This window comes from Myotis davidii, unplaced genomic scaffold (genome assembly GCF_000327345.1).
Source record: "Myotis davidii unplaced genomic scaffold, ASM32734v1 scaffold290, whole genome shotgun sequence".
NCBI lineage: Eukaryota > Metazoa > Chordata > Mammalia > Chiroptera > Vespertilionidae > Myotis > Myotis davidii.
Genome location: NW_006285049.1, coordinates 689,424 through 699,025, shown reverse-complemented (window position 1 = coordinate 699,025; position 9,602 = coordinate 689,424). Strand labels below are relative to the sequence as shown.

Here is a 9,602-nt window from a genome sequence, read left to right as displayed (position 1 = left end):
CCCATCCAAGTAGGGCGGCAGGCAGTCCCAGGATCCTAAGGCAGCTTGAGGTGGGAAAGTGTGGCGTGAAGAAACACCCAACAAACATCTACAGAGTAGCATGTTGCTTGGTGCAAAGTAGTGCAGCATTTATCCTGAGGGGACACAAGTAGATAGGAGTGTGTGTATGTGTGAAGAATAGTCATAAAGGTAACCCGAAGGAGGTGAATATTGGATCACCTTGAACAAGGTGAGAGACAAAGTGGAATCAGAGAAACACATGGAGTAATTTGTGTGTAAAGGAGAGGAGGGAAGCCATTGAGTCAGGAGGAGCCAAGAAGAGTTATGGCATGGGCCTTGTTGAAAGACTTTGAATGTTAAATTGGAGATTCTGTAGGGTGAGCAATAGAGACCCACCACTGATTGTCAAGCAAGAAAATGTTGGATCCTTGCTGATTTAACTACAAGGGTTTCAGGGGAAATGCTGGAGTGAAAAAACAGACCTGCTTCCTGTGGCAAGGACTGTACTTTTAAGGGAGTAGGGCTGGAAGGCAGATTCGATCTAGTCCTGGCTCTGTCCCTAACCAGCTGTAGGAATTGTTATTCCCCTAGTTTTCTCATCTGAAAAAAGAGGGCTACCTTGGGTGGAGGCCAGAGTCCCCTCTCCGTCTCTGACATCCTGTGTTCCCTGAATAACTAAGAGGCCTTACGATGACTTTGTTTTGTGGGACTTGTCAAGACCATTCAGTCATTAAGGCAATATTTGTTAGCACCTACTGTGTGTCAATAGCAGGTAGTGAGGAAAATTCAATGGGGATAGGCAAAAGCAAATATTTCATTGATTCCAAGACTCACAATCTAACATTTCTGAAGGCAAGATGCATCTTGAAATCAATGGAGTAGAATGATTTAATTGGCAGGCATTTGTTTTTTGTTAATGCCACATAATAGTAAATCAGAATTGTATAAATAACTATAAAATTCCAGGGGATAATTGCTGATGGGAAAGGTATATGGTGTACAAGCATGTAAAGGAGGGTACTGACTGGTCTGCTGGGTTGGAGGAAGACTTTTTTGAGGAAATGATGGCTGATAGATGTGAAGGATATGTAGTTGAGATGTGTGGGGTTGGTGGGAAGATTACCTCATGCAAAGGTGGGTGCCTGACGTGGAGAATTGAGAGAAGGTGAGTGTGGCTGGAGCACAGACCCAGGAGCTAGCAGGGGTGAGTCTGGCAAAGCAGTTGGGAGCAAATCTATTATAGCCTCCCAGGTCCGAGGCAGAAGTTTTGGTCTTTACACTAAGAACAGTGGGAAGCCATTGAAGAGTTTTTTTGTTTGTTTTTAATAAAAGCCTAACATGCTAACTGCCATTGAAGAGTTTTAAGCAGGGAAGTAACATGGTCTGAGGAGCATTTTTAAAAATATATATTTTTATTGATTTTGGGGAGGGAGAGAGAGATCGAAATAAAGATAGAGAATCATTGATTGGCTGCCTCCTGCACGCCCCCCACTGGGGATCGAGCCCAAAACCCGGGCATGTGCCCTTGACCGGAATCAAACCCGGACCCTTTAGTCCCGCAGGCCAATGCTCTATCCATAGAGCCAAACTGGTAGGGCCTGAGGTGCATTTTGATGAGCTCATTATGGCTGCAGATTAGTGAGAGACCCAATGAAAGGGTTGGTAGGCATGAAGGAGGAAATGGAGAGGAGTAGATGGATTCCAGAAATCTTTAGGAGGTAAAATTAATAGGACTCAGCGATGTATTGAGAAGGAAGAGGGAGGTGTGGAGAGTGACACTCAACATTTCTAATCTTGGACAACTGGGGCACCAGTCTCTGACATGGGCAACAAACCACTGGAGCCTGGTAGGACCCACAAAGATAGTTACACAGCATTTGGGAAGGTAGAGTGGATCCTAAGGCAGCTTGAGGTGGGAAAGTTTGGCACAAATAATTGGATTTCTTCCCATATGATTAGTTTCTGACTTCCCGTGCTAAGGAAAGTATTGGGGCAAGAGCAGGTATGATACAGGACTAGAGGAGTTGAACACTGAGAAAAGGTGATTCACGTTGGAGTAGTTTGGCTTACCCGCTTCTCTCCTTAGGGACAAGAGGGGCAGGAAGAGAGGAAGCACAGATATTGGTAAAGGTAGAGATTAGAAAGTATTTTTAAAAGCTGAGATTTCTTAGGCAGATGGCTTGATCTGCCTTGGAAGCAAAGAAGAGTCCCGGCCTGCGTGGCTCAGTGGTTGAGCATTGACCTATGAACCAGATCATGGTTTGATTCCCAGTTAGAGAACATGCCCGGGTTATGGGCTTGATACCCAGTATGGGGCGTGCGGGAGGCAGCTGATCAATGATTCTCTCTCATCATTGTTGTTTCTCTCTCTCCCCTTCCTCTCTGAAATCAATTTTAAAAAACCACACTATTAAATCTTTTTTAAAAATGAGAAAGCTACATTAAAAATAAGTAAGTGAGCCGAAACCAGTTTGGCTCAGTGGATAGAGCATCGGCCTGCGGACTGAAGGGTCCCAGGTTCGATTCCGGTCAAGGGCATGTACCTTGGTTGCGGGCACGTCCCCAGTGGGGAGTGTGCAGGAGGCAGCTGGTCGATGTTTCTCTCTCATCGATGTTTCTGACTATCTCTCTCCTTTCCTCTCTGTAAAAACTCAATAAAATATATTTAAAAAAAAAAATAAGTAAGTGAAAAGAAAAGCATAGTCCAGAGGTCTAAGGGACACGGAGCACTATGCAGGACTCTGGTGCCTTCCTTTAAAAAAAAAAAGAGCTGAGATTTCTCAACAAAGAAATAATTAATTGGGCAGCAGCAAGGTGGCCATTGGATCACCTTTCCTGGGTCTCTTCCCTATCCCCCCCGCCCCCCCTTTCAAGCAAAGAGGAGGAATGGCAGGGCCTTTTGGCTACATTTCCACACCGCAGTTTGCTCAAAGTTTTTTTGAATGGGTGACATAGTCATATGATTGCATATTTAAAAGTTACAAAAGGGCATATAGTGATAAATCTCCTTTCCACCTCAGTCCCCCTCCCACCAATTTGTCATCTCTTGTTTCTGATTTTTATACAAGTGATAAAACTTTGCAACACTTTGCTTCTCCCCCATTTGTTAATATATCTTAGAGGTTGTTTCATATCAAAACAATGAGCTTCTTCATTTTTTATGCCTGCATAGTATTCCATTTTATGTTTGTAGTTTCGTAGTTCCGTATTGGTGGATATTTAGGCTGATTCTAATCTTTCGTTTCTACAAATAATGCTGAAATGAAAATCTTGTGTAGACATCATTTTGGCCATATGGGGCTTTATCTGTAGGATGAATATTTAGAATTGGAAGGTTCTATATAGAGAGAATTTTTCACTCTTGTCATTCATCTATCCAGTATTTATTGAGTGCCCATTATGTGCCAGATACTCTTGCATGTTCCAGGAATCCAACTTTCAACAAGTCAGACATGATCCCTGCCCTTGTGGAATGTTACTACCCTCTATTAAAAGGAAACAAAAAAGGAGACCAGACAGAGAATAAACTGGGAGGATCTGCTTTAAATAGAGTCAGGAAGACTTCTTAGAGTAAGTGATATTTAAGCTGAGAACTAGATGGGACATGGCCAACCATTAGGTGTAGGATGGGGAAACCTAGGCTATTCAGAGCCTCCCCCAGAGGCAAGGAGTTCAGGATCTGTAGGGGATCATACTGGGGCTAGCGTAGAGGTGGAAGTGAAAAGACCCCGGTAGTGTGAGGGTAGGGTGAGCTGTCTGTCTCTTTCATACTCCTTATCTGTGTTTTAAAAATATCCCACATAAGTCAGGGGAGGGGGAGTACAGCTAAAGAGATGAAGGGGGTGATTGGGAGTGGAAGATATCAAAGAATGAGTGACTAAAGATGAGGCCAGATAGGGGAGGGGTCTGGTAGTAGAGGAGAGTTAGGGAGACTAGTACTTATGAAGGACTATTTATTATTTGTGTTTAGAGGGCTCTGTACCTGGCTGAATTCAGGTGGGGAAACAGGAAAAGAGGCCACTTCCTTCCTGGATATTTTATGAATGAGAGGCCACAGTTTAACTGGTCTGAGGGAGGCACAGCTTTGCCTGCAGACAGGAGAGTGGATGAAATGCCTTGGGCAGAGCCAGTCTGCCTGTAGTACAGCCTCCAACCTTTCTGTGGCTTTAGCAAAATGGAAACTTCTAAATTAAAGATGACATTGAAGGGACTCAGCCAGCTGGCTCTGGGCTGATGGAAGAGAGAGCAGACCTATCCAGGGCTCAGAGCTGGGAGTGGGCAGGAAGTTGGTCTTGGAGACTCTTTCTCTGAAGTTTATACTCCTTTTTTATCCTCACCCCTCTGTTTCCCTTTTGCAAACGCCCATCTCTTTGCCTATCCTGGGTCCTATGACTTTTCTCTCCCTCAACAGTCGGTTCCCGATTCTGGTCCCCGGCCCCCAGCAGCGCCTGCCCCCTTCCCACCGGGGCCCCCCATGATGCCACCACCCTTCGTAAGTTTTATGCCTTTCCCTGGGCTTGGCTTTTCCAGCCTGCACCCTTTAATTCCCCAGTCCCTAGCACTGCTGCACGGTTTTCATGTAAAAGAACTCTTTTCTGCTAACCTTGGAAGAGGGATGGTTTTGTTGGGTTATTGGGGTGGGAGATGCTGCTGTTCAGCTCTCCGTTCAGAAAGTTGACAGTTCCTCCTTTGTCTTTTTGTCCTGGGGACATACTGGGGCTAGCGTAGAGGTAGAAGTGAAAAGACCCCGGTAGTGTGAGGGCAGGGTGGGGTGACTGTCTCTCTCACTTCTTATCTGTCTTTTAAGAATATGCCACATAAGTCAGGCTGGAGTAGCAACTGATGGTCACTGAATTGGAGAAAAAGGGGTGGGAGGCAGGGCACTAGGGATTTGGGTACCTGGACACACGCCTTTTGGCCCTGCATCTGAGAAGCCTCTGAGGAGAGTTGCTAAAGAAATGGAGCCTTCCAGCTGCAGTCTGGTGATGGTTGTACTTTCTTTTCCTTCTCCCTTCCTTACCTCTCAAGAAGCTGTGTGCTTGCCTGTTAGACCCAGAGGACCCCCCAGTTACCAGTCTTTCTCAGTTGTGAGGGGGGTAGCAGTTTCATACTTTGTGCTTAGCAAGCTAAACTTTGGAATTGCCTCAGAGCCAGGGTGGAAGGTTCAGGTGAGAGATAAGTGGATGTTTTCTGCCAGAACCAAGGCAGTGTCTTCTCTGCTCAGCATCTCTTCTTTTCCTCATTTCCAGATGCCCCCTCCAGGAATCCCTCCGCCCTTCCCTCCGATGGGGCTACCGCCCATGAGTCAGAGACCACCCGCCATCCCCCCCATGCCACCTGGCATCATGCCCCCAATGCTACCACCAATGGGGTCACCACCACCACTCACACAGGTAATCCTCTCCTCTGCACCAGGACCTCAGAAAACCTGTCCGTTTATCTGGGGATGGAGATGAGAGTTGGGGATCTGGACTTCAGGAACTGGGGAGGGGAGGCAGGGAGCTTTGGCACAGGCCAATGTGGATCCGTCTGCTGAATGACTGGAAAAAACTCTCAGGCTAGGCTAGAAGCCCATCATCCCTCAGGGGGTTGCCCGAGGAGGTGCCCGCCCGTGTGAAGATCATGAACACAACAGAATCTCGTAGGTCCCTGCCAAGCCTGTGCCTGCCCCCACCTCAGGAGCTGGTTTTGGTCTTTATATCCATAGATACCAGGAATGGTACCTCCCATGATGCCAGGAATGCTGATGCCTGCAGTGCCTGTCACCGCAGCGGTAAGCACTGGGGCCAGCAGGAAGCAGCTCTGTATTTCAGCACTGTGGGGTCTGATTGGGAGTTCAGGGATATGGCCTCCATTCTTTCTCTCTTCTCATCGGATCCATCCTGGTCCCTGTCAGCATTCCCCACACTTGAGTCCTCTCCAGCCATGTACTTAGCTCTTCTTGTTTCTCACTCTTCCCCAAAGGCATATACATTCTCTGTTATTCGCCATTGTGTCCATCTCCCTTAAGGAACACACTCATGCCAGACACTGCTTGACCTCACAGAGCTAGCACTGTGGACGCTTAAATACAGTCCCTCTTCATGTCTTTTTAGTCTCTGGAGAAAACAACAGCACTTGAGGATCTCGCTGTGCCTTCTTGTGCTGTTGCTCAGTGTAGTAGAGTCTGGGTAGGATGTAGAATTTGGCATCCACTGTGGAAGGGATGGGTCTCAAGAAAATACTCTCCCGTGAGGAAAACGAAGAAAGGAGTCGCTATATGATTCCCCCCGGGGATCCTAGAGCCACCACCCGGGAGGGTGGGGCAAGCATGTTAGGTAGCAGGATACACGGATCTTGGCCTGGCCTGCTTCCCGATCCCCCATGGCCTGGGTCCTGGGGGCCACTGGGCTTGGCCCCAACCCTTCCCCCTCCTCTTTCTTCGGCAGACGGCTCCAGGTGTGGACACCGCCAGCTGTGAGTCTTCTGGGGGCCTGCTCCCCCCAGGCTCGGAGGTCGGGGGGTACAGGGGAGAGGGGACTAGAGTCCACCCTGGATCATGCCTGTTGGGATGCCAGGGAGCCTGGGATGTTGATGGGACCAGGGGATGTATATTGGGGATGGAGTAAGGGAGGAATAGATGGGGATAAGATGCAGGTTGAAGCAAGGACTTAGTATCTTTCCTTTGGCTTCTTTTCTAGCTGCTGTGGCTGGGACAGGCCCTCTGGTGAGTTCTTCCAGCTCAGGGATCTCTGGGTAGAAAGGCTGAAAGTGGGGGGCTAATGGTTTAGTCTTTGGGGTGAGGAGAAGCTTTGGGAAAGGGGCCTTGACCACCATTCTGTGCCCCCCCTCCCCCAGAGGGCCCTATGGAGTGAGCATGTAGCCCCTGATGGGCGCATCTACTACTACAATGCTGACGACAAGCAGTCCGTGTGGGAGAAGCCCAGCGTGCTCAAGTCCAAGGCGGAGGTCCTGAGCTGGGCTTTCTGGCCCTTCCTTTCAGCTGCCCTGACCCTTCCAAGTGCTTGATCTCCCCTGAGTCTCTAAACCATACACATTATCGTTCCTCTGATCCCAAGATCCCTGACAACCCCAACCTCCCTAGGATCTCAGGAAGTCCATCTTGCCCCATGGTGAGCCAGGCCAGGTGGTAGCTAAAAACTCCTGGGTCCCTCTACTCACTGTATCCCCTTAGTTCCATCAGCCCACTGATGTCATCTGACCCATCTTCTTACAGCTGCTGCTGTCCCAGAGTCCCTGGAAAGAGTACAAGTCGGACACAGGCAAACCTTACTACTATAACAACCAGAGTAAGGAGTCCCGCTGGACCCGGCCAAAGGACCTGGATGACCTTGAGGGTGAGGATGGTGGACCTGGATAGGGGCCTGTGGAGGGTGGCCCTTGCTACCCTGTGACCATGTATCTTTTCCCATTGCAGCTCTAGTCAAACAGGAGGCTGTAGGGTAAGTAACTTGCTCATCTTGCCCCCCTATCCATCCATATTTGGGCCACCTGAGGGGTGGGACTGGACTCTCTCCCCATGATCCCTGCTCTGGAAGGAAGAGCAAATGCTCAGTCTCCTTGTGGAGTGGTTCACTCTGTCCCCAGTCCCTCGCAGAATAGAGTCCTGCCAGCCCTTGACCACCTCTCCCTGCTCCATTCTGGATTCTGCCCTTCCGGCTCGCCTGCAGGAAACAGCAGCAGCCCCAGACACTACAGACACAGCCTCCTCAGTCACAGCCTGAGCCCCCACCTGCACCTCCTGGCCCCACCCCACTGCCTATGAGCCTCCTAGAACCCGAGCCAGGTGGGAATGAAGATTGCGATGTGTCAGATGCTGTCCAGCCCCTGGAGCAGGGGTTCCTGCAGCAGCCAGAGGAGGGCCCCAGCAGGTGAGGCTGTCCCCACAGCATTCTGGATGCTGGCCTCGGGTTGCCAGCCTGGTTCAACCTTTAACCTCTACTAGGCCTCTTGGGAAGGATCTGGGGATCTGGGCATGACCTCTAAAAGGCAGAAAAGGGCTGCCCTAGGGAGCAAGAAGAGGGTGGCTTGCTGTTGATCACCAGGGCACTGAAGCTACGGGGTCTGGGGGATGTGGTGGCTGAGTCTCCTTTGCTTCCCCAGTTCTGCTGCACAGCATCAGCCACCACAGCAGGAGGAAGAGGAATCAAAGCTAGAACCAGAGAGGTCTGGCCTCAGTTGGAGTAACCGTGAGAAGGCAAAGCAGGCCTTTAAGGAGCTGCTGAGGGACAAGGTACGGGAGATGGGGCTCCCAGGGTAGGCCTGGAGGGGGCTGGAGGGGGCCAGGCTCTGTGACACCCACCTGCTCCATTCCAGGCTGTCCCCTCCAATGCCTCATGGGAACAGGCCATGAAGATGGTGGTCACCGACCCCCGTTACAGGTAGGCCTGGGCAGAGGGAGCCAGGCCTTCAGATCCTGTTCATGAGAGCAGCTGGGTCAGGGACTCCCTGAGAAACCCCAGCTCGATACTTGGGCTCCAAGAGGCCAGGGTCAGGAGGGCGGTAGATGAGTGAAGGTTCAAGTGGAAGAGAAGCTATAGAGGACCTCCAGGAGGGAAAGGTGTCTGACATGAGACATTCAATAAATGCTTGTTGAACTGAAGTGATTTGAATTAATTGGGGGAAGGGGGGAGGTTAGGGCAGATCCCTGACTGCAACTTGAGCACCCCAAAGCCTAAGGGCCGGGTATTATCAGTGTCCTGGAACCCGTCTCTTCCCCTCACTGCCTCTCACCCTTCCCCACATCCCAGACATTTTTCTTGCCTCCCTGTACCCTGGAGCCCCTGCAGCCTGCTGTGCCATGCATAGACCCCTCACACAGGTCTGTGGAGACCTGTTCCCAGTGTGCCATGCATGAACCACAGGGTGGCTCAGGCTGACTCCTCTATTCCCACCCAGTGCCTTGCCCAAATTGAGTGAGAAAAAGCAGGCATTTAATGCCTACAAGGCGCAGCGGGAGAAGGAGGAGAAGGAAGAGGCGCGACTGAGGGCCAAGGAGGCCAAGCAGACCTTGCAGCACTTCCTGGAGCAGCATGAGCGCATGACCTCCACCACCCGCTACCGGTCAGGGGCCTGGGCTGGGGCAGGGCTGGGGGACCCTGAGACCACATGTGCCCAGGGCCTCTGGTCTCTGCCTGCCTACCCACAGCTCATGTGCTCCACAGGCGGGCAGAACAGACCTTTGGGGAGCTGGAGGTCTGGGCTGTGGTCCCCGAGAGGGATCGAAAAGAGGTTTATGATGATGTCCTCTTCTTCCTGGCCAAGAAGGAGAAGGTAATAGTCACTGACCTGTTTCCATCAGCCTCAGTCTCATCGTAGAGTCTTCATGTCTTTGCTCCTTATGGACCAGTCATTAATTTTTCTCCCATGCCCCAGGGTCCTAGCTCCTTACTCTGAAGCTGATGTAGCACTTGCACATCCCTTCATTACTGCTCTGGGCCTACAGCCCGGGGCATGGGAGGACAGGAAGGACTCTCTGAGGGGTTGATCTGTAACCTGTGCTCCTTCCCCTTTGTGGGGACATGAAAACCTTGCATCTGGCCCTCCTAGGGTTCCCTAGCTACCTTCTTTTCCCCAAAATCCCCCTCTGCCCAGAACCCCTT

General features: G+C 50.4%; 1 protein-coding gene across 1 annotated transcript in view; it reads left to right on the top strand.

The window, feature by feature from the left end:
* The first annotated feature begins 2,679 nt into the window (after nucleotides 1-2,679).
* Nucleotides 2,680-9,602, top strand: part of PRPF40B (pre-mRNA processing factor 40 homolog B) — a 35,737-nt gene continuing 28,814 nt past the window's right edge. The window contains exons 1-13 of the mRNA XM_006755554.2: nucleotides 2,680-4,492; nucleotides 5,250-5,393; nucleotides 5,708-5,773; nucleotides 6,429-6,456; nucleotides 6,681-6,706; nucleotides 6,838-6,948; nucleotides 7,217-7,337; nucleotides 7,418-7,442; nucleotides 7,671-7,871; nucleotides 8,104-8,233; nucleotides 8,317-8,381; nucleotides 8,899-9,063; nucleotides 9,165-9,273. Of these exons, the coding sequence (XP_006755617.1) occupies nucleotides 4,475-4,492; nucleotides 5,250-5,393; nucleotides 5,708-5,773; nucleotides 6,429-6,456; nucleotides 6,681-6,706; nucleotides 6,838-6,948; nucleotides 7,217-7,337; nucleotides 7,418-7,442; nucleotides 7,671-7,871; nucleotides 8,104-8,233; nucleotides 8,317-8,381; nucleotides 8,899-9,063; nucleotides 9,165-9,273 (1,209 nt within the window). The 5' untranslated portion in view covers nucleotides 2,680-4,474. The remainder of the gene's footprint in view (nucleotides 4,493-5,249; nucleotides 5,394-5,707; nucleotides 5,774-6,428; nucleotides 6,457-6,680; nucleotides 6,707-6,837; nucleotides 6,949-7,216; nucleotides 7,338-7,417; nucleotides 7,443-7,670; nucleotides 7,872-8,103; nucleotides 8,234-8,316; nucleotides 8,382-8,898; nucleotides 9,064-9,164; nucleotides 9,274-9,602) is intronic.